The 27,724-nt window shown below is 32.8% G+C and overlaps 3 protein-coding genes across 8 annotated transcripts; 2 read left to right on the plus strand and 1 right to left on the minus strand.

Annotated features, from left to right (window-relative positions):
• The first annotated feature begins 2,927 nt into the window (after positions 1–2,927).
• Positions 2,928–9,348, plus strand: LOC117925095. Of its 6 annotated transcripts, none has more exons than XM_034843952.1 (10): positions 2,928–3,350; positions 4,246–4,329; positions 4,718–4,752; positions 4,908–5,019; positions 7,062–7,150; positions 7,556–7,664; positions 7,909–8,039; positions 8,136–8,184; positions 8,256–8,346; positions 8,874–9,348. In XM_034843952.1, the coding sequence occupies exons 1-9, from the start codon at positions 3,147–3,149 to the stop codon at positions 8,331–8,333; spliced, it is 891 nt and encodes a 296-aa protein (XP_034699843.1). In that variant the 5' UTR covers positions 2,928–3,146; the 3' UTR covers positions 8,334–8,346; positions 8,874–9,348. The 6 variants fall into 6 exon arrangements, with proteins under 6 accessions (XP_034699843.1, XP_034699845.1, XP_034699846.1 ...); XM_034843954.1 differs by lacking the exon at positions 8,874–9,348 and adding an exon at positions 8,492–8,608; XM_034843957.1 differs by lacking the exon at positions 8,874–9,348 and adding an exon at positions 3,488–3,595 and having other exon boundaries at positions 3,288–3,350; positions 8,256–8,608.
• A 5,331-nt stretch (positions 9,349–14,679) lies between these two features.
• LOC117924967 (glycerophosphodiester phosphodiesterase GDPDL7-like) lies at positions 14,680–18,210 on the minus strand. The gene is made up of 10 exons (XM_034843721.1): positions 18,100–18,210; positions 17,812–17,911; positions 17,399–17,695; positions 17,169–17,278; positions 16,534–17,035; positions 16,395–16,436; positions 16,004–16,285; positions 15,785–15,924; positions 15,214–15,697; positions 14,680–15,142 (listed from the first exon to the last, which is right to left on the minus strand). Exons 2-10 carry the CDS (start codon positions 17,897–17,899, stop codon positions 14,835–14,837), a joined length of 2,253 nt encoding a protein of 750 aa, XP_034699612.1. The 5' UTR covers positions 17,900–17,911; positions 18,100–18,210; the 3' UTR covers positions 14,680–14,834.
• Positions 18,211–19,777: 1,567 nt separating this feature from the next.
• On the plus strand, positions 19,778–26,758 carry LOC117925501 (VAMP-like protein YKT61). The gene is made up of 6 exons (XM_034844521.1): positions 19,778–20,106; positions 20,822–20,919; positions 22,632–22,736; positions 22,917–22,982; positions 24,864–24,950; positions 26,454–26,758. The coding sequence occupies exons 1-6, from the start codon at positions 19,914–19,916 to the stop codon at positions 26,502–26,504; spliced, it is 600 nt and encodes a 199-aa protein (XP_034700412.1). The 5' UTR covers positions 19,778–19,913; the 3' UTR covers positions 26,505–26,758.
• Positions 26,759–27,724: the final 966 nt, after the last annotated feature.

Below are 27,724 nucleotides of genomic sequence, written 5' to 3' on the forward strand. Positions count from 1 at the left end.
AATCAAATACTACTAGTGACATAGTATAAGTTATTCTGGAGCCTTTAATTAGGTTTCTATCACTTGATATAGTATTAACATTGTTTGACATCAATGTTGTGCAATTAATGAAACAAGAGTTTCATCAAAATAACAAGTCATAAAACATGTCATAAAGACCTCACCTTTATAGAGTTGAAGAAATATTATCATAGAGAAAGAGTTAAAATCAAATGGAAAAACACTAGTCATCAATGATGACTTACCTTAATAAGTTGTTTAAAAACAATGAAAGCATATATAACACAACAAAACAAATATGAAAAAGATAATTTAAAATTATATGTTTCTTAAATATCTCACATTTTATTTTATAAGTGTGGAGCAATTTATATATGAAATAACTAGGAAGTCTTTCAATAATCAAACTAATTGTAGTGATAGATCAATAATTTTTATTCAAAATATTATTATGATCTAAATCAATGTGTAGAAATTAATTCATAAATCAAAATTTCAAAAGAACATATCATGATTTAAAGCATTTTGTTGTTTCAAAACTTAAATTGAAACATTACAAATCTATATAAATATGTATGTAAAGATATAACATAATATATTAAAAATAATAGTTGAATCTATTGTTTTTGAAAAGATATTCTTGAATAATGAAATTAATGTATTAATAAAAATATCATATGTGACAACATGCAATAATATATATTATTTTATACAACTCAAAAATTTTCAATCAAAAAAGCATGTTATAAACAAATAAGACATGCGAAATCAATTTATTAATCATATGACCAAGTCATATATTTCACATGTACCCAAAAAATCTCAAATTTCTAAATCAAAATATTATTGTATATTAAATAACTAGAATAAAAAAAATATTCCAAACCATCACCTCTAATACAAAAATATCATACTTTCATGCAATTCAAAATTCCACATCTATATATAAATTTTTCTACTAGTGACAGTATACTTCTAATGATAGAAATTTATAAAAACTATCAAACACTTGCCTATTTGTATAACTTGCTATACAAAATATTAATATTTTGATAATATGTAAATATTATCTATATGTTTGTTATCATAGCTTCAAGCTATAATATATTTCATTATAACTTTTCGTCATATAAATTTCATAAAGTTGTACAAAATTGTTAGTTAACAATTTTGTTCTCTATAACTTTTTCTTCATAGTTTCAGGCTATGAATAATTAAAATTTAAGTAATGTTATAATAACATTAAACAATTGACAATTATATTATGATATAACTTCTGGTTATATAACAAAATTTAAAAAAAATTATATATCTTCTAGGTACATAGTTGTTCATTGACAATTTTGTTTTGTATAACTTCTGGTTATACAAGAGAATTAGAAATTGTTTGCATAGTTTCTGGCTATGAAACAATTGTTAATAAAAATTGTTTTCCATAATTTCTATTGTGAAAAATAAGTGAATACGAAATAAAAATTAAAAGCCAATATTTTTCATAACTTTGAGTTATAACTATTTTGTCAAAACAAGAAAATATGTAAATTTATACATAGATTCAGGTTATGAACTTTTTTTTAATGTAAATTTGTGCATAACTTCAGACTATGAACTATTTATATGTAACTTCCAGTTACACAATATAATTAAAAGAAAATAAAGAAATTAAAAGTTAATATCTTTCATAGCTTCAGGTTATGATTATTTTGTTAGAACAATAAAATATTTAAATTTGTACATAGTTTTAGGCAATGAACTATTTTTTATATAAATTTGTGCATAACTTCAGGCTATGAACTATTCATTGCGCAGATTTGTGCATAATTTCAAGCTATGAACTATTCATTTTATAGCTTCTGACTATATAATATTATTTTGTATAACTTTCAATTATACTATATAATTAAAAACAAATAATTATGAGTTATATACATAGCGTCTGGTTGTATATTTGTAATTTTGGATTTGTACATAGCTTCATGTTATGAACTATTCATTATATAGCTTCTGGTCATATAATGTTGTTTTATATAACTTTCAGTTATATAATATAATTAAAAAGTAATTAGGGATCTTATGCATAGCTTCCCACTACGTATTTGTATTTTTGTAATTTACTCCATAACATCTGGTTATGAAGATTGGGCATATTTTTTTTCATAATTTCTGGTTATGAAAAATTTTCTATATAACTTCTAATTATTAAATAATTAAAATATGTAATTATATAAAATATGATTCACATAACTTCTGGCTATGAGATAAAGTAAATAAAAATTATAATAATACAATGTATACTATTCATATTTCATTCGAAGAGAATAAGACTACATACCTATAAGAAATTTTCTAGATGAATTCTTCTCTTTTTCTATATATTCATAATTGTGTTGATAACATGTTGTGAAATAAAAGAATAAGAAGAAGAAAATACGAGAGAATAAACAAAGATATTAAAAGAAAAGTAGAATAGAATGTATGAAGAGAACCATATTAATTTTCATTAGAGGTATCTCCCAAGCCAAATCCAAATTAAGATGAGGTTTAAAAAATGAACCAAAGTCTAATCTGAATATTAAAAATAAATATCAAAATTCGTTCAAATATTATATTAGATCGAACCAACTCATCTAAATTACAATAATAATAAAGAATAAAATAAATAAAATATTATTACAAGGCAATAAACGCAAATACACATATTTAGTATGGATTTAAATGTACTTAATTTTATTTTAAAAATTTATATTTTGAAGTGGTAACTCAATTTTTAAATTTAAAATAAGTTTTGAAAATTAGGAGATAGGAATGTGACAATGTCACAATTATCAGAAGGGCAAAAATAGAATGCTGAAATATGATGTTTAATGGCTGATGGTGCGTTTGTTTGTGAGGAAAGTATCAAATATGACAAAGCGATTTCAGTCAAACAGTCCATGATATAAACGAACTGTAGAGGCATTTCCCTTCAATAATGGGTCCTGCCTGCCATCTGGAGCTTCATTAGCGAATATCTGAATCAAGCAATTGATAACACTGAGGAAAGTAGAGATACGGGTGACGACTGTTACATTCCTCAGATATCTTCAGATCTATGAGTGAAATCGATTACCAGTTGAAGAGCTGAGGCTGTGAGACCTGTGTTAACAATGGGGAAACCTTCATGGGTTCGCACTGTTATCACACAGTTGTCTCTCTGCTTGGCTGTCTTGCTTGCATTCAACTTGGGTCGGCCTTGGGAGAAGCCCATGTCCCAGAGCAGCAGTGGCAGTAGCAGGCCTCTTGACCTTTACTTTATCAGTGTTAGAGGAGGATTTAGACCTCTTAATCAACAGACCCATCTTCTCAAACAGGTCTATTTCTCATCCTCTCTATTGATTCCTTTTGTTCATTGAAGAAAAGCGTGGGTTTTTCTCGTTCTATATGGATTTTGTTTTAAGATGTTGATGGTGGGTATATTTGGTTTTGGCTCTGTTGGTGGATATGATAGTTTTATCAGACGCTCCGTTTGGTTGCTGAGAATGCTGAAAGTGAAATCGCTTGAAATTAATTTCCTGTTTTTTCCCCTCTCGAAATTGACAAAACAACCTAAATTAAGGTAAGAGTGGAAGTTTTTTTCCCTCTTTCTTCCAGGCCTTCAAATAATGGAAATAATAGAGTTTCAAAATTTTGATTTCCTTTTCTATGCCTCCATTTTCTCAGCAACCAAACAGTTTATTATTTCTTTCTCAATTACTTTCTATGTGAATGATTTTGCTTTGAGGAAAGAATTTTGTGTTAGGTTTTACTGGGATCGAATTTTTATTTTTATTATTTTTTTAATATGACAATTGTTGAACACTAGAAGATCTTTCTTTTTTCCGTTTTTAATTGTATATGCAACATAATAATATTTCTTAGTATTTATTTCTTTCCTTGGTACTTTTTGGAACCAAACATAACCTTTATCTTTTGGCCAAAGAATAATCATGTGAGTGAGTTTTTTATTATATGGTTCAGTTTTTGATCTCTCTCAATTGTTTGTGTCAGCCTTCTCATCTGTTGGTTTTGATCTTGTCTTGGCTTCTTGGTTCTAATTCATCCAACTTACTTCTGCCTTCCACCTTCTCTGTTTTTAGGCTTTGTTATTTCCCCCCTCTGTTATTGAACTTAGTTGCATTAAATGATTATCGTCTACTAACATTAATTGCATTTTGAGTTTATATTTTATTTTCCCTGTTCTAATTTGAATTTTTTTTTCCCATGAAGATGGAGAAGGCTGCAAAGACTTATGAGGCAAGGTTTGTGATAAACATTAGTGAACTTGGGGAAGACGATCCACTCACACAGAATGTAAGACCATGGCTAGTAAATTCAATGTGGGAAGCCCTTTTACTATTTGTTATATGAACTTTCTTGTGGCACCTTCAGGCTTACACTCCATTTATATGGAAGCTTTAGTTGTCATAGTTTAGCAAAATTTAATCAAAGTTATGCATTGCTTCACTCTGGGTAAGTTGTAGAAATGATTCTCTCCTAACTTTTTGTGAATCTAACTGAAATAATAGAAACCATGCTTTGGTTGAAGTAATGGAATAGTGGTTCATATTTAATTCTGTAGTTTTATTTTGTTTTGCTTTATAGGTGTGTGATTGGAAAATAAATTACTGCTGAGTTTAATTAGGTTTCATTGGTTTCATCTGTTAGGAACAATCTTAGAAGATGACATCTTCTTTTACAGGGTACTTGGCGTTTTTCAACACTGAAAGTTCCCTGGTATGCCATCCACTTTGCAATCAGTTGTGTCATTTTTGTAGCTCATCTTTTGAAATTTCATTGTTACAAAACTTGGACTCCAATGTAGTTTTTAATACAACAGTCTTTTTGGTTTAGTCTCTTTGTGTGGTAATCCTGAATTGTAATGCTTGTAGGTACAGTACCAGAGTTTCAAGAGGACGAGGAACAGGTTACTTCCTAAAGCAGATCAAAATACCTTTTGGGAAAACCTTAGACATTATTGGTTTGGATACTGGGGCATTTAAGGTATCAACTGGTTTGTTGAATTTGCTCAATTTTAGATTTGTTGGCTAATACTTCTCATGGTTATTATGTCGGTCAGAAGAGAGGCCTCTTCTACTATCCTCTTGTAATATGGGTTTAAGCTTGAAAGCGGTTACATGGTTTTTACAGTAGCTATAATTTCATTGGGACTTTTGAGTCAATCCTTAGTGTTTTGTGATACAAACCCATCTCATTAGGTCTTTTTTCCAACAAGGCCGAAAATTTTAAAAAATGCTTTTGATATAGGAAAAACTTACGATTGATTGACAATTCTCCACATGGCTTAATCTTCAAAATATGCATGTATTTAATATTAATTACAAAAAAATTAAAAATTATGTTGGAGGTTGAGCAAGTTACAGAAGAAAACTGGAATTTTATGGTGGATGATAATTGATAAAAGACTCGAGAAGCTCCAAACCTAGATGAAGATAGATTAATAGTTCTGCCATTCTCATTTTGGAAAACCTTTTCATATAAAAAAACTTGACATCAAATGACAAGTTTTTCACATGGCCTCAAATCTTTAAAAGTTGCATGCATTTATTTCCTTTAATGTTGACAAAGATACAAAAAATATGGGGTCGGATTTTGTGCATATGGAGGAAAATGGGAAATTTGTGGAAGACGATAAAAGACTTCCAAAGAGGATAGATTAATAGTTGTATAAGGTTTTTTCCTTTTGTGTTGTCATTGTTTCAATTGTTTATACCAATGTTTAATATCATTGTTGACTTAATGATAATTGACATTGCATATGCTTGTGTTGAGTTTATTATACACTTCAATATTTTATTGTTTAGAATGCTATACTACGCCATGAATCTTATGTTACTGATTGTGCTGACCCCAGTTATGATCATAGAGGGGCTATCAACTTCCTGTATTGATTTCATTTTGTTTTTATATTCATCTTTACCATGCCCCAGGAGATGTATGATAACAAAGAATTATGGAAACGAGTATTCAGATGTTCATGTGAAATCTTGTAGCATCAAGATAAGTTAGGTCTCTCCGATGTACCTTGTGGACTATGAGGCAATCGCAAGATTGAGTGTTGGTTGAGTTGGATTAAGGTGTGCATTTTGTAGGGTTCTTGTTAGAATTAGATTGGGAAGCACAAGTATTTTAGTATATAACTCATCAAGTATTGTATCTTTCATTATTTAATTAGGGACTTGACAAATCAACTGGTGGAAATTGGAATTAGTGAATTTTACCAATGACTGGAGATTCTATCTAGTCTAGCAAGCAATTAAAATGCATGAGAAAATACTGGATATTTTTGCACATTTAGATTATTTTTTATTCAATAATAATAATAAAGACACTGAGTTCTTTGTTCTCATCAATGACTGGAGATTCTATCTAGTCTAGTAAGCAATTAAAATGCATGAGAAAATACTGGATATTTTTTGCACATTTAGATTATTTTTTATTCAATGCTGAAGGTTAGATCTTTATCACCCTTGAGGAGTGGCTCGAGTAGCTTGGGTTGAGGGTGGGGATGTGGGGTGGTTCCAGGTTTCAGTCCCAGCAGGTTTACCCCTCTCAAGGCCTTCTAAGAATTTTTTTTCTTTTTATTTTTATTTTCCATGAGGGGTAGGGCTGAGGTTAGCAATGTGATTTTAAAGTTGATCACTTGGTCATTATTTGAGCGTAGGTGTACTCTTCAAGTCATGTTCATAATGAATTTTTTTTGTTCTTTTTCTTTTTCATCATATTAAAATAGCCATTTCTTGGCCTGCCAAATCATTTTTTATGCTCCTTGTCCATATTCCATTCTCTGGTTACAACCCACATTGCAGCCCTTTTTAACCATGGCCGTGCTTATTTCTGTGTTGTATTTATATGTGTATATGATTGATTTGATATCTATTTCATTTAGTTACACTATCAATATCACATATATGTATTTATCACACATTTTATCCCCCATTTGTTTCTTTTTTTTGGTTTCTGCTCCTTTATGCCGCATTTCATTCTTCTTTCCTCTTAATTGGGCTCCTCTTTGAAACTTGAAGGATTTTATGCTTATGAATCCGTTAAATGGTGCTGGAAATGATCAATTACACGGGCTGACAAAGACACTAGAAACATCAGATAGCGACTGGTAAGATTACATTGCACCATATTGGCTGTTTATAATTGCATGAACCTAGGAATAAGCAAGGTTGTAATGTCTGGAAAATTTTGAAAAATTTGAAAATCATGTCAGTTCAGAGTGGTTCTGATGCGTGATAATCTACTTCTGAACTTAATTTTATTTCACAAATTTTCTTTCTTTCAACAATAAAATTTTGGTTTTCATTTAAATTTTGCCTTAACCCAAATTGTTGTGGAGTTAAAACATTCCTTTTTCCTTTTGTTTTCTCTGGTTACTATGTTGGACCTTCATTGTTTGCTGTCCTATTGCCATTGCCAAGCACCCCTACCATTTCAACTCCATATTTAACTTAATAAAGAAACTATCCATCCCAAGTACTAATTGTCTCCTTTTTTCCTCCTTATGATCCAGGCGCATAGTTGTTGGTTTCTGCTCATTGGCTGTTTGTGAAGGAAACAGGGAACGAATAGAAATACAACTTTATGAGCATCTACACCATATTTTTTATAAGTTTGGAGTGGTAAGTATTTATGGCTCTCCCCATTGAGTATCAATGGGTGAAGACATCCCATGCCCAAGGTTTTGATTTTGGGTTCTTTAGAGAACTTGCTTTTGAGATGATCAAAGTCCAAAATTTTCAATATATATGAAAATCTAAGACAGTTCCTAATGAATTGAATGAACAACTTTCTGATATGTCAAATTTGGAATCTTTCTGGTGCCTATGAAGAAAGTAACGCTTTATCCATGCATTTGCTCATCAGGATGTTTACCTGAGTGGGGAGGGATGTAGTGACTATGCTCGTACAGATAGTATAGCCTACATCAGGAACCCAGGTTCAATAGATGAAAAACTTCCTCTTGCTTCTGTAAATGGAATATCAGGTTTTAGTAAGTGAGTATTTCTGTTCATAGTTCCTAATGGTGTTCTACATTGGTTCATACATATGAAACTATGAAGTTTCTGTGATTTTTTTCTTTGTTTCCTCAGGGGAATGGTTAATGGGTTCCTTCTTCATAGAGTCAGCTCCTTAGAGATTGTGAGTATTCGTCTTTTTTAACTAAATTTGTTCTTGTTGAAGCACCAACAAATGTTCTTTTTCCATGGCAGGAAACCTACTTTGTTAACTCAGCAGGGGAAGTTGTGCATGATATAGTACTTCAACAGAGGGGCAAGGCAGCCATGTAATTTCTCGGCAAGGGTACCAAATCTATTCATTCTTTGAAGCCATGTGCAATTCCTTTCAACATTTTCATTCTATCATTCCTTAATTTATATCCCGTTTTTCTCATTGCTTTATTTGCAAAGGCCATTTTATCTATAGAAACCTTCATCTTTTTTACCAGAGTTCTGAGGTGATTGTTCAACCCAGTGCCTCATATTGTTCAACTTTTGGGTTGGTTTGTAATTATAAATGAAAACAGTTTTGAGGTTTTCAGAAAATTCTAAGCGATCTTCTTGAACTATTGAATGTTTCTTTTTGCCTGTTAACTGACTCAGATTCGTTGTCACAACCCACCATTATGGTGTTAGGATGGAACCTAACTTGTTTGAGACTGGAAATACACCATGCCTATTATGATGATGGAACATCAACTTTGAGGTCTTGTAATGCTTAGCTAAACAGAGGAAGATGTGGGGTGGTGTTACATTTTGTGATTGTAATCGTAATTGTTCTGTTCTATCTGAAAGATGTCGAGCAAGGAAATTGAACTTGTTGTGAATCAGGGAAACTGTTAGGTGTAAATAAGGAGGAGGAGCTAGCTTTGGATGATGGGCTAACCATTTTGGTTTGCATCTTCACATATTGATAAAAGGGCTTGGCAGCCATGGGAAGATGGAGGTCTGGCATTGCCTATGCTGACATTTGGTAATGAAGAAGTAATTCTGCTTTCATGGGGCTATAAATAGATACCATGGGACCACATAAAGCTATGTGGACAAGGCTTGTAATTTTTGCAGACCTGCCTTTACCAGGCTCTCATCAAGTAATCTCTTCCTTTCCTTCTTTCATCTTGTTTAACCATTTTGGAGCTAGTAGATATGAAGCTTGGTTATTTGGGAACTTGGGAGTAGAGTCTGTGTAGCTATGGCATGTAGGTTTGAGAGGGTGATGATGGTTGATTCCATGGTGTTATACGAATCCTTGGTGTATGGCTTTTAATAAATGGTTGCTGGGATGATGGTTCCAGGCTTGAGATTTTGTTTGGCTGGCAAGAAAAATAAAGGAAAGGAAATGGAGCTAGTTATTGATCAACTCATGGATATAATGCAATACCCACCCACTTGTTCCTTTATTTTTATCCATCAAATCTTACTCCCTTTTTTTCTTCCTCCAATAATTTTGAGTCTCTTCCTTAAGAGAGATTAATTATCTTGTCAAATTCGTTTTATTTATTTTTCTTTTTTAAGCTGAAGATCAAAAAAAGAAATTTAAAGTTACATTGGTTTTTAAGTAATTTTAATTATTATTATATTTTTATTTTCACTATTAAATCAAATATATTAAATTTTTTTTTTTAATAAACTAAGCATAACCTTAATTATTTTTATTTGTTTTTATTGTTTTAAAAAATAATTATATAATTTTAAAAACATAATAGTGGATTAAAAATATTTCAGATTTTAAAACTAACTTTTGATTTAAAAATCATAAAAAAAATTGTTGTAAAAAACTGTCTTTCATTTATTTTCGATAGATACAGAGTAAACGGATATCAGTGGAGCGAAAATTATTTAAAATTTATAAGAATGTTTGGAAAAATTAAAAAAAATGATAAAATAAACAATAATATATATTTTAAAGTTATTTTGTAAATGTAATTGATATAAATATGATCAAGTAGAAAAACATCAGTAGATTCAATATTTGAATTTTAAGAATAATAAATATGAATTTTGAAAGTGTATAAAGTTAGAATTGAGTTAAGAAATATTTGATTTTATGGAATAAAAATAATTTATATATAAATATAATACATATGATATTGTAATAGTCTTTAGTATCAAAATGAAGATCCATGTGGTTCCATCATATTGTTAGATAAAATGAGTACATCTTATTGAAGACAATATTTATTTAAAATTTTTTTATTAAAACATGTTTTATTACATTTTAAATGAAAAATTAAATTAATTTATATAAAATATTTTATTTAATTTTTAATTTTTAAGATTTTATTAAAAATATGTGGTAATAACAATTTTTATTAATATTAATTTATTTAAATAATTAAAATTATTAATAATTTATCTTATCAAATTAATTTTAATTTATAAAAATCAAAATTTTGGTAGTGATTTAATCAAAATAAAGATGGATAATTAATAATTATTTATATAGAGAGGAAAATTGTTCTCATGATTTGTTTCCCTTGTTCTCTCTCTACTAAATATAAAAATGGAAAGGGCCTTCCACTTCTCTGACTGGGGCATAAGAAGCCCTTTTCTGAAGTTGCCCTCCAGACGGGAGAATCCCTAAGAAGGCCCTATTTTCCTCTGCCACTCTCAATCCTCGCAGCTACTAATCTAATCATGTTATTATTTTTTGTTTTTGCAACCCCCGTTTGATTTCCAAGAAAATCCATCCCCCATTCGATTTCCGGGAAAATTCATCCTCGTTTGATTTCCGAGAAAATCCATGCAAAACCCCCAAGGAAAACCAAAAAAATTGCTTGTTTTTTTTGCTCCCTGTGTTTTCTGGATCTGTTCTAGGGTCTCTTTGCTTTTGTGCCACTGGATTTAAATTTCACGAACCCTAAATCCACGATTTTTGAGGCAGGCTGAAAAACACAACCTTTGCCTGCAAATCATGATCAGATTACCAAATAACATCTTAGGGCTAAACCCCATTGGTTTAAGACTGAGGCTCCAGGGACTGTGTCGGAGGGATGGGGAGTTTCTAAGGGTGGTTGCCCCTCTCTGAATCTCATGGTCGTCGGAGCCGATGATTCCTTCTACTACGCCCATCAACAGCCCTTTTGCTTCGCTCTTTCTTTTCATACACATGTGTGTGACTGAGGCTCCAGGGACTGTGTCGGAGGGATGGGGAGTTTCTAAGGGTGGTTGCCCCTCTCTGAATCTCATGGTCGTCGGAGCCGATGATTCCTTCTACTACGCCCGTCAACAGCCCTTTTCCTTCGCTCTTTCTTTTCTTTTCTTTCTTTTCATACACATGTGTGTACATATATATATATATATACATATATATCAGAGGCTGTCTTGATTCTCTGGAAAATCAACAGCGCTCTCTCTCTCTCTCTCTCTCTCTGTTCATGTGGGCAACATAAAAGGCTGTGATGACGTTTTCAGAGTAAGTCAGGCACTGGGAATGTCCGTTTCTTGGCGGGGCAACCCGGATGGTTTGTGCGATGGGACCTTTTGTGCCTTGTTTCACAAGCAACTGTGGTTGCAGCCATGACGGTCATCTTTTTCTTGTCTGATAAAAGGCGAATCTGAGCCTTCCTTTTACTCGCTCTTCACTTCCGCGCTGAGGCTGGTCTTTGTTTTGTTTTGGTTTTTTTTTTTGTTTGTGTTTTAAAATGTGTTTTCTGAGAAGGATCTTGTATCTGTTTGGTTGCTGAGAAAATGTGCAGGAAAATTAAGTGGCTGTGATGACACTTTCCAAGTAAATCAGACATTTGAAAGGACCCATCTCTTGGCTGGGCGACCCGGATTGTCTGTGAAATGGGTTTCTATGCCCTTTTTTTCACATGCAACTGTAGTTGCAGCCATGGCGAACATGGATCTTGTCTGATTACGGGGGATCTGAGCCCTCCCTGGACCCGTGATGTCCATCTTTATTTATTTATTTATTTATTTATTTATTATTGTTTGGTTGGATGTATTTAGGGTCCTTCAAAGGGTCCTGGATCTGTTTCCAAGTAAATAAATCGAGGGGCTATGATGATACTTTCCAAGTAAATCAGAGATTATGAAGGGCTCGTTTCTTGGCGGGGCAACCCGGATGATCTGTGAAATGGGTTTCATTTTACAGGCAACCGTAGTTGCAGCCATGGCGTCCCAACAGCTCCTCTGATTACGGCCGGATCTGAGCCTCCATTGCCCAGTCCATGATAATAGGATCTGGATCTTAATAGAAATGTGTCATCTGTGTAGGATTAAAGTAGCGGGAGGCCCGAAGATGAGTCATGATGCTTGGTCCCACAAAGCATAATTGATAATATCAATCAAATATAATTGATATCTTTTTATTTTTTAATAATTATGTGAAGAATGATTTTATCTTTTTAATTTTTTTTGAATTGTGTTTTTTTATTAAGAGTGATTGAAAATCTAATTTTTAAAATCTAATCTTTCATTAGTTTTTGGTCTCATTTTGATATAATAATGTCTTCAATATTTTCTGTTTTTTAATATGTATGTAAATATTTGAAATAATCAAGACATTTAGGTAAAAAATGAGTTATTCTTAAAAAAAATACGAAAAGAGTTAGGTTGTTTGGTTCTTGTTTTTAAGAATTATTTTTTATCTTAAAAATAAAAAACATAAAAAACTTGTTTGGTTAAGGGATGTGTTTTTGTTTTGTGTTTTTCTTAAAAATCATTTTTTTAAGAATAATAAAAAGATTATTTTCAATGTTCAAAAGAATAAATTTTTTGTGTTTTTTTCTTGTTAGCCTTTTCAAGCCCTTTCTTCTTCTTTAAATTATTGAGATTAATATATTTATACATGGTTATAAAATTATTATTTGTTTAAAAAAATTATAATTAGTGTAAAAATTTAAAAATAAACTTTTTTTTTTAATTTAAATAAATTGTACATATAACAATTATTTATATATTTATAATATCAAGTTAATGGAATAAAACATTTTATTAATTAAAAAAAATAACTTTTAAATATGTTTTTTGTTCTATTTGTTTTAAAAGCCTTTTTTATTTAACTCAATCAAATATGTGTTTTTTTTTTAGAACAAAAACTGTTTTACAGAATTTAGTTTTCAAAAACAATTTTTTATTTTTTATTGTTGAAAACATAAAAAAATTATTCTTAAAAACTATTTTTAAAATAATTTTTAAAAACAACCAAAAGACCCTTAAATTAAAAAAAAAAATGACATATGATATCAAAATTCAAAACTTGAGGTTATTTTTCTCTATTTCAAATTGTTCCTACCCTCATCAAAAGCTAAATAATGCAGTAAATAAAACATTGGAAACCATGGATTCACTTCTCCAAAAGTGGGTTTTCTAATTTCATGGCCTTCACTTCAAATCCTAAAATTGATTCATCACACATCACCAATGACTTAATACAATATATAAAGGTCTATACACACCGTACTCACATTACAAGGCCAAAATGCAAGAACTAAAGATGGTAAGTGTTTATACCTAAGTGCCCACGTTGATGTTAAGGGAGGCTAGTGCTTGGGACTCAAGTTTCTCGATTGCAATTCTTATTCTTATTTTTGTGTTGAATAATTCAACAAAGTTTCCCCTCGTCTTGTTTCAAAAAATAAGTGTCCTTAACATAATTGCTCATTTTCATATTTATAATCTAAGAAGCTTCGGAGAACGATGATAAGTATCTCTCATTCACCAACAATGTTGACCTTCGATATCGAACACACCAAAACCAACATCGTTTTGAAATATCATGATTTTTCTTTTTATTTTTTTGCATTTTGCCATTTTCTCTCCCACCAATCCTTGCACATTGCCTAAGAACCTGTATAATCTCAAATGAATAGCGGAAGATGCGTATATGAGTTTACAAGTTTTATACTATTGAGGGAAAAATCAGGGGTATACGTTTGAGTTTAGGTTGAACATCTTAGGTTACTGATTGGGTTCTGGTTCGGGTTTATTAATTTTGGTTGGGCCCGAGTTAGGCGCAAACTCAGCCCAACCCATCTGAATTAAAGCTCTAATTAAAATTTAAAAAAAAAAGGAAAATTTCAAGTGTCTAGGGCATCGGTATAAATAGAAGTAGAAAGAAGATGACCGAAGTCAACTACCGAAGAATGAGGCTCAGAGATTTCAGAGGGCTGGGGAGTTTGCGAAGGGTCGTTGCCCCTCTCTGATACTGATCCAATCAGATCACCGGAGCCCATGATTTCTATGACACCAAAATCAACAACGGCCCTTCTACACCCACTCTTCTTTTCCTCCTCTCTTGTTTCTCTCTTTAAAAAGAGGCAGTGATGATGTTTGCACGAGTAAAATCAGGCACTGAAGAACAATAACCCCGTGCTTGGGCGAGGCAACCCGGATGGCCTCCATTGGCAACTGTGGTTGCAGCCACGGCGGGGACCTTTTCTTTGTCTGATTCCGGCCGAATCTGAGCCTCATCCTTCCCATTCTCCCTCTTTCTTTATGGGTGCCAAAGATTGGGTGTGCCCTATTTGGTTGATGAGAAAATGCGGATAGGAAAATAAAATGACCTTGGATGACCAACTCATGGACAGGAATTTTGTGGGTATGAAGCAAACTTTTCCAAATTTTTAAAAAAAAGGTAAATTCAGAACAACATTGACTAATGGATATGAGAAAGCAAGTAGGAGAATGTGTAAAAACTAAAAACCAATCACAAATAAATTTTTTAGGTACAAGTATGAAATGAATTTGTAAAGGGTGTGACAATTAGTTCTAAAATAAAATTTACATTATCCACTTCAATAGGAAAAGAATGTAGATAAAAGTCCATGGGAAGGTTGATAAAAGTTAATATCCCGCAGAAAGTAAGCTAATCAGCAGAATTCCCAATAGATGGAGACCCATATTGGCAGCATTTGCCCGACCACTTGAACTAGGAGGGGCTTTAACAGGTCCAGCAGCCGGATCGGCTGTTGAGCCATTTGATGATGATACCTGTGGCAGTGGTGGGTCTACAACGTCGTCGACTGTGAGCGGTGGGCCCGGGGCTTCTGCTGGCGGCAACACTTCCGGCTCTGCCAACCCAAGTAATGCACCCGCCTCTGCTGGCAATATGGAATATGCCACTTTCGCATTCAAATCCGAGCAGGGGCTTCCTGCAAGTTTTTTCAACTGTTAGGAACCGGATTAAGCTAATGTGAGACAGTTGGGTGTGTGATGGGCTTACTGAGATATGCGTCTGCAGTTTTTGGATAGTCAGTCACAACCCCATCAATTCCAATGCGACCAACGTAAGTAGCAAGCTCCACAAGCGGGTCTGAGAAGAAATCGAATGCGATGGCGACGTATTCATTCCTGAGAACTGAGACATATGCTGAGATATTTGCAGCATGGAGTTCATCAACAACAGTGGTAAAAGTTGTAGTGAAGCCACCATTAGTTGTGACAATGGACGATCTTGGGAGGTTGACTGCATCAGCAAATTTTTTTATCTCCTCCACTGTCTGCTTGGGTACATCACCTATAATTTCCTTGATGGATAGAACTCGCTTGTAAGCTGGGACATTCTTGAACTTGGACAGCACTGAAGTGTCGTCGGATTGTATCATGACTTGTTGGGTTGATTGTTTGTCAAAGGTGGCATTGCTCAAGGCAGCTGTCACAGCATCTATTATGCTAAGACCCTTCTTTGATGCTAGGTAGGCAGCATTCTGAGGAGAAAGAGTGGGTGTTCGAATTCAGGATGAAAGTAGATATGTAGAGACAGTGGGAATTAGCAAATTTAAATTGCTTACTACCTCTATGTCGATCAAAATTCCAGAAACTGCCTTGGCCTTAGCAAAGTCCAGGAAATCAGAGAGAGTTATGAATTTCCCCTGGTTCTTGTTTGCTGGGTTTCTTGCCAAGCCACTATTTGGGAGTGGACTTGTTAGTTGAGCTGAAATGAGAGAGATATAGCTCTATCAGACTTCAGAACCCATGTGTGAACATGTAGAAGAATGTTTTAAGAAGTTTACGCGTCAGTGTTTGAATCTCGCTCCATGTGAGATCAAACGAAAAAATTCCACTCTTCGGTTGAATTTCAGAGACCATGGTAGATCGAGACATGAAAGAAGTCATGGCATTAGAACTCCCCAAGAGGTCAGCTGAATTTAAGCAGAAGGCAACTCCATCTTTTGACATTTGGACTGAGCAATCTATTATATCAGCCCCATCATCTACTGCTTGCTGGTATGCAAGATCAGTACTGCCAGGGTAAACCCCACTTGCTCCATTGTGAGATATGACCAAAATTTTCCCTGAAAAGTCATAGGATTATGGCAAGAAACAATAGCATTTGCCCCCTTAGATCGATTTTTTATTCTTCCTACTTATTATGATAAAGAAGATTGTGATTTCATATCATACCTTTGCTAGGCCTGGTAGCATTCTTGTTGTGTGCTAAGCATGCTGCACAAGAAAGAGAATCCATGGTAAGAATAAACCCATAACATGTGGATCATACACTATTATAATTTCTTCAGTGAATAGAGCGAGATGGTCTGACCAATGGCTTCTGATGCTGTGGGAGGGAAATCTGTGAGCACTCCATCAACAGAAAACTCTGAATTATCGACAAACTGCAGGTACTCAGCTGTTGGGTCATAACTATAGTTGTAACTTCCAGGCATATCATTTGCGAATCCAGAAGCATATACTTCTAGGCCTTGTTTATGAGCATCGGCTACAACACTAGTGGGAGTTAGCAGATACTGGTCCTTACTAAGAGGCCATATATATTCTTTAGGGACAAGAATTCCCGTTGCAATTGACTTGATTGAGGAAAGATCCTTTAATATTGAACTATATGGCTGTTTGGTTGTGGGTTCGACTGCGTCTGCATCTAGGAACCGGAAGATGAGTTTGGTCTTGGCCTTGTTTATGATTTTATTCATGTTCTTCAAGAAACCTATCTCAGGAGATGAAATGTAACTTATGCCCATAAATCTTGTAGTCTTTTGAATGTATGATGACACGCTGAGTTTGTTTGCAGCATAGAATGCATCATACTACAAGAAAGAGCAGAGTAACACCAAAGAAATGAATCAGAAAAATACCAATGCCTGTGCCTAGAAAACAATATATATTTCTCTACACATCTCTCTCATTTCTGAGAAAGAACGAGAAAATAGGCACAGATACCTGAACATTCAACCAAAAGCCAGGGGGTTTGATCCCAATTGCATCGTCAACAGTAGATAATGGCAGCGTGCCATCAAACAAACTTGGCCGGGAGTATATGCTTTGAGTCACTGCGGGAAAAGAACAAAACAAGGAAGAGAAAACAGTCACTTTCAAGCCCCTCAGTCATTGCTGCCATTGCCAACCAAAGGCTTCATGTAAAGAAAAAGAGGCATCATCCCAAGACTTACATGTTACATTGTTAAAGAGCTGATCAGATGTATAATCCAAAGCGAACCAACCCTGAACATTTTCTCCATTAATTGTGTAGGTTTTTTGGGATTTTGGAAAGACAGCTGCTATATTTGTTGAATTATCAAGTCTTATATCTGTCTGGCATATGCCAACGCTATCCTTTGTCAGTTGCAGGTTGCAGTACAAAATTACATTGGACAGGCTGGTGGAAAGCGCAATTTGATGTGCAAATTGGCTAGATTCAGGGAAAAGTCCCGAGAATCCGCCACGGGCTATAACAACAGGCTCATCACCTGCAGGCAAGTAGACATTCCAAACATGAAGAGAAGCACTGACATGTAACAGTAAAACTTATATTGTAACCTTCAACTTCTTTCAATAATAGTGGGGATCCGTGGCTGTTTCATACCATTTAAAGTCTGCCATGTTTGTGAGGAAGTTTTCTGGGCTGAAGTTGAGAGGATCAACAAGGAGAAAAGAAATAAACACCTGATCATTTTCTTCTAATCCTGTCAAAATTTCAAACACAACCATTGATTAAGGTAAAAATTAGAAAACCACAACATGGAACCCAGACTTGAAAGGGAAAAAATGAAAGCAAGAACAAGAAAAACAATGTAAAACATAGGAAGAACTTGCTTCAATATTAATGGATTGAAAAAAAAAGGAAGAAGAAAGGCCACCCAGTTGAACTTACAGGAAAAAATATGGACTAGAAAGGAGAAAATTTCATTCCCTTTCAAGTTTCACATAAGCAAGAAACCCTCAAGGGAATGTAATGGAAGAGAGAGAGAGTAGGGGAAAAGCGAGTTAAGGGAGAAGGTTAATGGTGAATAACTCCCAAACATTTGTCATATTAATAGCTGGGTTGGTTCCTATTTTCCAGACATTCAGCCATTTTTGTGTGTTTTTGAGGGAAGTAGACAACTCAAACCGCTAATACACCAACGGTTTTTTGAAACCCCCTTACTCCTATTATGAGCATTTCCCTCCAACCCAATTTCTCATCTAACCAAAAACCTTTAAAAAAAAAAAAAAATCTCTTTAATCCCACTTATATTCTTTAAAAATCATATTATGTCTTTTATTATATGGTTGTAACTTGAAACGTTAAATTTATTAATTATTCATTTAAGGAGTGACATTGTCTAATATTAATGTTTCCTTAACTTTGGTATTACTCAAGAGTAATAAAAGCTACTGCTTGCATATATTTTTCATACTGTTCTATTAAAATGATTTTTATGTTTTCAAAAATAAATATTTTCCAAATGATTTGGTCTTTGTGCTTATTTTAAATTTATTATCCAGTAAAATGGTATAAAACTATGTTCTTATATTTTTTTAATAGAAATTATTTTTCACCATATTTTATCTTTTATAAATACTTAACACATTAAAGCATCATTTGATATATTTTTGTTTATTATTTTCTAGAAACCAAAAAAAAATGTTTAATAATTATATAACAAAATTTAAAAATATATGGATAAATTATATATATAAAAAATCACCATTGTCCTTTTGTATTTTAATTTAACTGTAAAACCTTTTGACATTTGGGTATAATGTAAAATTAACATTACTTGAAAAAATATTTTAAGGTTAAATTATTATATAAATAAAAACTTGTAATAGGATAAAAAGCTCGATTAATTGTTATTCTAAGAAGTGTTTTTAGTCCAAACACTATTTTTAGAAATATATATATAGGTGTTGGATAAATTTTAGAAAATATTTTTAAAAATCTGAAAAATTACTTCTAGAGAAACAATTTTTCTAAAACCACTTTTAGAGAAAAAAATTTCATTAAAACACTTTGAGTAGAAACAATTAAATATTGATAATACTAAAAATACTTCCTAAAATTATTACCAATAACACTCTAAAAGTTTGTTTGACAATGATTATAAAAAGTGTTTTTAAATTTTTTACAACTTAAAAAATAAAAAATTTTAAGCTTTATAAATGTTAAAAATATTTTTTATAATCATTATCTAATTACCTGTTTGATAGTAATTTTAAAAAATACTTTTAAGTTTTCTATCACTTCAAATTTTTTATCATTTAAATGTTAAAAATATTATTTATTTATTTATTTTAATCAATCCCAAAAGTACTCTAAGATATTTATTTAGATTGAAATTATAATCCGGTGAAAATGTTTATAATATCTAATTTTTTTATTTGTAAGAAAATATTTATTTTCTAAAAATATTTTATAAAATTAATTTTTGAAAATATGTCTATGTTTTAATTTTAATTTTAAAAGTAAAAATGAAAACAAATTACACATCCCAAAGTGGATGAGTGCCGAATATGTTTGGCAATAAAACTTGGATGTCGGCAGAGCGTGATTGCTGCAGGGGAGCAGCTGCAAGACCTTCAAATACTCCCCATCACAGCGGATAACAACTCCGCATTTTCTTCTACTGGGATCAACACGTACGAAAGCCTACAGAGACAATAGTGAGAGAGAGAGAGGGGGAGGGTTTTTTTAGAGAGATAAAGATGAAGATCACGGCACTTCTGGTTTTGAAATGCAATCCGGATGGATCCGACGCGATAATCCTGGCGAACGCATCCGATGTCGGCCATTTCGGGTACTTTCAGAGATCCAGCGTCAAGGAATTTATCGTTTTCGTGGGTCGGACAGTTGCCAAAAGGACTCCTCCCTCTCAACGCCAATCCGTCCAACACGAAGGTTCCTTCTCTCCCCTTAAATCAGGGTTCCAGCTCCTTTATTTTGTATAATTCTGTCTGTTTGGTTACCGAGAAATCAAACTTATAGGAAATCAAATGAAAACGACAATTTCAAAATTTTAATTTTTTTCCTCGTTTTAACTGGAAAAGATATGAAGTTTGGTTTCGTTTTCCTCTGCTTTTTTTTTGTTCCCTCGATTTGCTGGTCAGCGATCGGAGCTTAAATCCGATGAACCAGGGGACGAATAGGTCAATTTTTTTTTTTTTTTTTTGTATATTTTTGAGATTTCGTGTAGCGAAAACATTATATTGGGTGAATTTTGGGCTTTTTCTTTTTCTTTTTCTTTTTTTTTTCTTTTTAAATATGGGCGTGAAGTTTTCTCTCACGGATCGTCCAATATAGGTTGGATGATTTGGATCATTTAAAAAGCAATCGATTGTTTCAAATATTCTGTTATCTTCTAGCTATTGATAGGGCTTTTAATTTTCTCATCTGGTGAGATTTGGATTCGATTAGGTTTGGAAATGTTATATTTCTTCATTTTATTTTATTTTTTATGAGAAAACATAATTGGCTATCTTAGAATTGAATTGATTATAAATTGTAGGCACTGGAGTTTTGTTTCCTGTGGGGAGTCTTTTGTATGTTTTGATATGTTATTGTGAAGATGTTTTCTTTTGTAAATGCTGAATATTCTTTGGTGGCTTTTATATAGAATATAAAGTGCATTCTTACAACAGAAATGGTCTTTGTGCACTGGGTTTTATGGATGACCACTATCCTGTTCGAAGCGCATTTTCCTTGCTCAACCAGGTAAACCCAATTTTTATGGCCTTATTGTCTTTGTTTTTTTCAAAAGAAATTTCAGATAATTGATCTGGCATACTTTATTTCTTTGTTTAAGTCAACCATATCTAAATTTGGAAAGATGATCACTGATATGATTCATTTGCAATGGTACCTAGTTTCAGAGGTAGGTTTGGAGTGGCTTGAATCCATTTCTCACTCATTTCATCTTCTGGCCTATTTTTTTCCATCTTGTGGGTTTAAACATCGAATTAAAGTTTTTGAGTGAGCATCGTATGTGGTTGTGGTGCAAGTTAAGATGGGCTGAACATGTCTATATTCCATTCCTTGAAAAACAAGTCATTTTTTGTAAAGGTATTTGCATATCCAAAGTGTGCAACCTGTGGGAAACTAAAGCAACTTTGGAAGGCATTGGAGATTTGCCAAAAACTTTTGCAAGGAATGAATCTTGTCAACAAAAATTAAGAAATATTTCATAGAAAAGCTACCTGAGATGACAAGAAGAATATGCTCATATTCCCTTCCCAATCTTGTAACATAAAAAGTCAATGAGCAAAAGTGGACTTGTGAAGGTCAATCACCTCTTGTTTGCTGAATTCTTCATTGAACTTATCGAGAATCATTTGAAGATGACAGCACAAATAGAGATGTTTTTCTCCAAGTTCTTGTCTTTGTTAGTCTAGTGCAGATGTATGTTCTAAGTGGGGCTTTGTTTGACATTCTGCGGCATCCATATCTTTAAGATATTGTAAGTCCAATACAAATGTATAAAATAGTTACATAATTAATAAAAATAAAGATCAAGTTTTCTGTGAAACAAGTATATATTTTCCAATTGCCATAGCCAACAAAGGAAATATTCAACTATGAAAATCGATTTCTTGTTTGAGTCTTGAGAGTTTGAAATTTTATATATAATTTGTTATCGAATTCTAAGACACTATTGTTTTAAGCATTATAAATAATTTCTTCACATCATGCTTTTTGATCTGATGCTCTTGTTATCTAGCTGAGTGTGAGAAGAACTTAGGTTTCTAAAATTTCAGGTAAATATCCTATTCATGGCATGTCATGCCAACTTTGGACATGGTTATAGTTGCTAAAGGGAAAGGGTCAGTTTTATTATAATCCACCAGTAGGAGGGATGGAGGGAGGAGGGGGGGTAATGGGGGATGGGCAGGGAAGGGAGAAATAACTCAAATAAGAGACATATTCAAGCTGAGAAGGCCATTTAAGATCAAGATGCTACTCTATCCTGATTCCATAATCATATGTTGCGAAACTATCATGTTGATGGTGGATATATGTGGGTGGATGTGGAGAAGGCCAATTAAAGTCCACTGCATTCTTTGTTGGCTGAGGTTCCATTCTGTCACGATCTTATAATTATGTGGTGCCAAGATTTGGAGAGAGGGAGGTGGGATACTTTAGTTTTTTTGAGGACCATCAGATTATAACCTAATTTGCATATATATTTTACTTTTATACTAGAAACACAAGTGAGCTTCAATGACTAATCAACTTGTTGATACTTAAAATACTGAGGCACTGTGTTTGCTGATTTTTTGAGTTCTAAATTGCTTGATGCTTGGAAGTTATTTGCATCCCAAGATTTAGCATGGTTAGGATAGAGGTTTTATTTTGTGATAGAAAATTGTAGATGATAGTTGGCATCTGCTTGATTCCATGTGCAAATGATAAGTTTGTATGCCTGACAGGTGATAGATGAGTATCAGAAGAATTTTGGTGATTCGTGGAGGACTGTACAAGCAGATAACACTCAACCATGGCCCTATTTGAATGAAGCACTAGCCAAATTTCAGGTATTTCTCCACATTTTTCTCATTTTGTTTGTTGCGTCATAAGGCTGCATATAGGTACAATTAATTTTTTTTGCATCATAAACTATTTCAATTTGATTTGTTCCTTTCTTCTTAATGGTTCAAGCTATGGTCATTTATAACCCAAAATACTTTTTATTCTGTTCTCTTTGAAATCTTCAGGATCCTGCAGAGGCTGATAAGTTGTTGAAAATTCAGAGAGAGTTGGATGAAACTAAAATTATTCTTGTGAGTTTTAATTTACAATTGCATTATTTTATGTATATAGATCCAGTATATATAAATAGATTGTCTTTCTCTTTCCTTCTTTATCAGTTCATATACCTGTAAATAACCATATTAAATATGCTTTTTTGATTCCTTATTGATTGTTGTATTTTCTGTGTCATCAGACAGCTAATTATTAGTGATATGAAAATAGGGAAATTTGATTGCTGGTTATGCCAGCATATATTTGTGCTCTTAGGTTTGCAGTTGCTTCTGCTATTTATATGTCACTTTAAAGTTGGATATGTTTCGATCTTATGACCTTTTTGAAGTATCTAACTATTGGTTAGCCTTTATGTTAAAATACTATTTGTCATATCCAATGGTAAAGTGTTAATTACTTGGATCCTGATATCTTTCCTAGAAAATTATCGTGGGGAATGGTGAACCATATTGAAGTTTTCTCATCCATCTCTTGTACCTTTCTTTTTTAATGAAAATGTGTTTGTCGTATCAGTTGCCTCTTTATAGCTAACTGATGAAAGGATCTAAAATTTTGAGTTTAGGTCCTCTATATATCCATGTACTTGTATGTAGTATTGAATCCAATCTTTAATATCCTACAACAATACCCACCATCCCCCAGGTGCCTGCTCATACACACAAAACAAAATGAATCCCATGATGAAGAACACTCCTTAATCACAATAATCTGGTTTTCAGTGGTGAGTTCCACGTGCTTGTTTATTATCATTCATGCAAAATCAGGTGTTTTGGCTCATGGCAATTAGAATAAAATCAAGTTCCCTCTCTTTTTTTCATTCTCTCCTTGTCTTCTATAACCCAGTTGTCAAATTTTAAGATAACCTCCTTGTCAGTCATCAATCTCAGGTGTTTTGGGATAATAATATTAAAGATAAAATATATGTATCCCTGTGTGTATATATGGAATATTATTGTCAATTATAAGATAGTCCTATTTAAATCATGTTTTCTGCTGGTTAAACCTTTGATGCCCATCACAATGAATTAAATACACATGAGAAGGCGATTTCTATCAGAATGAATTAAATGCACATGAGAAGTCAATTTTAAAAATCTTGTGTGGGATTAATAATAATAAATAATCCTTTTATTTTATTTTATTTTTATATAACAGTAGAACCTTTCGTGGTCAAACCCTTAGGACTCTCCATGGGGACTCAAACTTTGGGGTGCTAACCATCCCGCAACAACTACGGTGTAAATTTAGAGTATCATCAGTGGCATGATTCGAACCTAGGACCATGTGCCACTTATTGGGACCACACTTCCTAGTGTTTGCCCTGACCAACTAGGCTACCCTGGCAGGTGTTGGGCTACCAGTTTTGCAGTCCCTTCATAATTCAGCAAAAGGATTTTCCTCCATAATTGAACTGTAATCAGGTAAAAATGTTTCAATGGAGGGTTTACTGATTTTTCTGTTGTCCTAAAATAGTTAAACTGAGGGGCCTCAGAGAGCTTGCAACACTGAGTAACAGTCTCTGCCATATGATTATAGCCTTCATGTTGTCCAGTCTTTTAATTTATACGTGCCCTTGTTGTCCACCACTTGTGGCTCTTTTTGTAATTTTATTCACATCATTTGATTGTCTTTATAGATACTGGAATGCACTTATAATGTAGACTGAACTTGAAAATGCAATGATCAATTGATTATGTGTTCAAGTTGGCAATAAGCATGCTTAATTATTTTGTTGCTTAGCAAAGGCAAAAAACAATAATAATAATATTTATAATAATAAAATTTACTTTCCTCACGATGGAGAACTATCTGCTGTCTAATTTTGTTTCCTTTTTTCCTTCTTTTTATTTTTCTATCTTTATTCTTTTCTTTGATATGTATTTTTCTGTTTGACACAGCATAAGACTATTGATAGTGTCCTTGCACGAGGTGAGAAGCTGGACAGTTTAGTTGAGAAAAGTTCAGATCTCAGCACAGCATCACAGGTACCTGTACATTAATTGCATCTTACTGTTATATTTACCCGCTCTATACATAGGCCCGTGCATCTCTATCTCCTTCAGCGTATCTCTATGCTTCTTAACATGCATGGTGCATGGTTTTGGGAATCAGACTTGTTTGCTCTTTTGGTTTACTACCATTGTATGCAAGTGTGTTTTACCCTATGGCAGGTAACAGAATACCTCATTAATGTCTAGGTCTAGCTATGAAGCATGAATGATAGGATTTGTATAGCTGACACCAAGCAATTGAGATTAAAGTCTGAATTGAATTGAATGAATATATAATATTATTATAATGTAGGTATCAACCTGCATTAAGCTGGTGTTATAATTGTAGTTTGGATTGTGACATCCTTATCAACACTCATCAGGAAAGAATTACATAGCTAAACAGTGTCTAACACGAATGATGATAGGTCCCAAACTGTAAATTAGAGTGCAATAGATTCTGAGGTTGATATTAGCTGATATGTTTGTTATATATCATATCATGTGAGCATTATGATGGTTGTTGTGGGAGTGGCCAAATTTCCAAAGGAAATGTTGTAGATTGTTTATGACTACAACTGAAAGCCCTACTCTTGGACGCGGTTAGTTATGAAAAATGCGAACATGTGCCTAAGTGGTTATCATTTACTAAATGCACTGAAATTGCATCATAATATCATTCTCAGGCTCCACTTCCTCCTCAGTCTTTAGTTCTTCACTGTTCAGCAAATAAACTTGCTTGACGCATATCATTCTGATTGTATCAAGGAAACATTTTAACACATAATGAAATTATATGCTTTTATATAGAACTCTTTTCTCCTTCCTGGTACATAATTTTCTTCTGAGAGATTGAGATGAGTGGAATCAAGGTAAATAAAAGAATTTGTTCAAGGGCCTCTAAACAGTTTAGGCTCAGATTGGGAGGTAGTGTTTCTGAAATCACCTCTGGGGAGAATTATCACAATCCAATCTGCTAAACCAACATATTTGTACAAATATAATATGAATTCTAGCTCTGTTGTTATTGAATACCTAATATGATGTTCCACTCTTATTGATATTAGATAATTGTTAAAGAGGATGAATCTAAAGTTATTTCTCTCTAATAACAACATGGTTCTGGGTTTTTGCAGAATGGTAGCTAAGCATGATAGTTAACTAATGATAATGTTCATCCATAAAATTGGTCATTCAATTCCAAATAATAAAGTAGTAATCAACCATACCGATGTGTATCATCATTAAATGGCTTTTTTGTCTGGTATAGAAAGTGCCTTACAGAAAGTACCTTGAAATGAGAACCTTGTGTTGGGCCCATGAGCCAAATTCAAAATGAATGCTCCATTGACAAGAAGAAATAGTAGGGTTTAAATTTTAAAATTTGAAATCTCATTAGATAGTAGTAGTAGGGTTTCTTTTAGAAATCTCTAAACTTAGGCGTGGGCCTGAATGTTGTTTGCTAATACCAAAAGCTGACGGTGGTGGTTGAAACAGATGTTCTACAAGCAGGCGAAGAAAACCAATCAGTGCTGTAGTATATTGTAAGCTTTCAAAAGCAAAGGTGCTCTACCGTAATGGCCCTCACATCACGTGGTCTAGTATCGAAGAAGATGGATGACAAAATGGTGACTCTGTAATCTGTCTGTTTATACCAATTATCGATTGTTTGCTTGGCAGAATTCTGTTGATTTTTTTTTGTTATTGTATTTTGTTTTCTGGATTACAAAAAAAGGAAATGGGGAAACAGCTGATACTGGTGTTGGTTCTTTGCTTATATTATAGATTAAACAGTATCAATATGGGGCAAGGTGAGTTAAAAAAGTATTGTGAATGTCGTATGTTCAGTTAAAAAGGCCTTATGTTGGGAAATTTTAGTGTATGTTAACACTTCCTACTCATAAAGCTTTGCTTGGATTGCATAAGCCTGTTAGCTCTTGGATGATTAGTTAACCATAATTGTCAAACTATTATGGTTGGCTAAAAAAAAAAGGGGGAAAAAAGGGTGGGGAAGGATGAATCCGAGACAAGTTTATCCTTAGCTAACCCTTGGTTCTAAGAAGTAAGAATAGGTATTGAAAAGGGGGAACCCCTTTGTGTATCTCGTGACAATTTGACCTGGACACTAGGAGAGAGAATACATGTGAACCTCTATGGATAGGCCTTTTTTTTTTTTTTTTTTTTCTCCATAAATTGATGAGTTGATTGGTCAACCTGGATTTAATGAATACAGAGAATCTGGAAATTGGAAGAAAATTTGGCATTTTCATGGGGTGAGTGTTGATGGGAAAATTCAATTATTGATACAAAGGGAATTATAGATTTTAAGGGAAAATAAATTAGTTGTTGTAAGATGATGGAAATTAAATATCTATGGTGGAAAATATTAATGACAGAAGATATAAGGAAAATTAAAAATTTTTATATTTAGATATCATTGAAAAAAATGAAAAAATATTTTAAAACATTTTAAAATATAAATAAATAAATAAAAAGAAAATGTATTATTTAATAATTTTAAATATATATATATATATATAGATTTTACTTATCTTTAAGACACATGTTTGTCTTGCCGACAACTTTTCAAGTAGGTGGAATTTATTTTTTTACTTAATTTTAAATAGAATTTAAATGTTGTTAAATATTAGATTATTTATTTTTATAATATTTTATATATATTAAGTATTAAAAAATTAAAAGAAATAATATATATTTTTTTATTTAAAAAAATATTAATTAACTTTTTCTATTCAACCAAAAATTTA

The sequence above is a fragment of the Vitis riparia genome, chromosome 11 (assembly GCF_004353265.1).
Source record: "Vitis riparia cultivar Riparia Gloire de Montpellier isolate 1030 chromosome 11, EGFV_Vit.rip_1.0, whole genome shotgun sequence".
Taxonomy (NCBI): domain Eukaryota; kingdom Viridiplantae; phylum Streptophyta; class Magnoliopsida; order Vitales; family Vitaceae; genus Vitis; species Vitis riparia.

Excerpts from the sequence above, each read along its gene's own strand:
- LOC117924967 (XM_034843721.1), bottom strand. The coding sequence starts at position 17,899 with ATGATCAGGTGTTTATTTCTTTTCTCCTTGTTGATCCTCTCAACTTCA. Across the intron at positions 17,696-17,811 it reads AACATGGCAGACTTTAAATG|GTGATGAGCCTGTTGTTATA; the intron begins GTATGAAACAGC and ends ACTTGCCTGCAG. Across the intron at positions 17,279-17,398 it reads GCTCTTTAACAATGTAACAT|TGACTCAAAGCATATACTCC; the intron begins GTAAGTCTTGGG and ends CTTTTCCCGCAG.
- LOC117925501 (XM_034844521.1), top strand. The coding sequence starts at position 19,914 with ATGAAGATCACGGCACTTCTGGTTTTGAAATGCAATCCGGATGGATCC. Across the intron at positions 20,920-22,631 it reads CATTTTCCTTGCTCAACCAG|GTGATAGATGAGTATCAGAA; the intron begins GTAAACCCAATT and ends TATGCCTGACAG. Across the intron at positions 22,737-22,916 it reads AAGCACTAGCCAAATTTCAG|GATCCTGCAGAGGCTGATAA; the intron begins GTATTTCTCCAC and ends TGAAATCTTCAG.
- LOC117925095 (XM_034843952.1), top strand. The coding sequence starts at position 3,147 with ATGGGGAAACCTTCATGGGTTCGCACTGTTATCACACAGTTGTCTCTC. Across the intron at positions 3,351-4,245 it reads AGACCCATCTTCTCAAACAG|ATGGAGAAGGCTGCAAAGAC; the intron begins GTCTATTTCTCA and ends TTTCCCATGAAG. Across the intron at positions 5,020-7,061 it reads TGGATACTGGGGCATTTAAG|GATTTTATGCTTATGAATCC; the intron begins GTATCAACTGGT and ends TGAAACTTGAAG.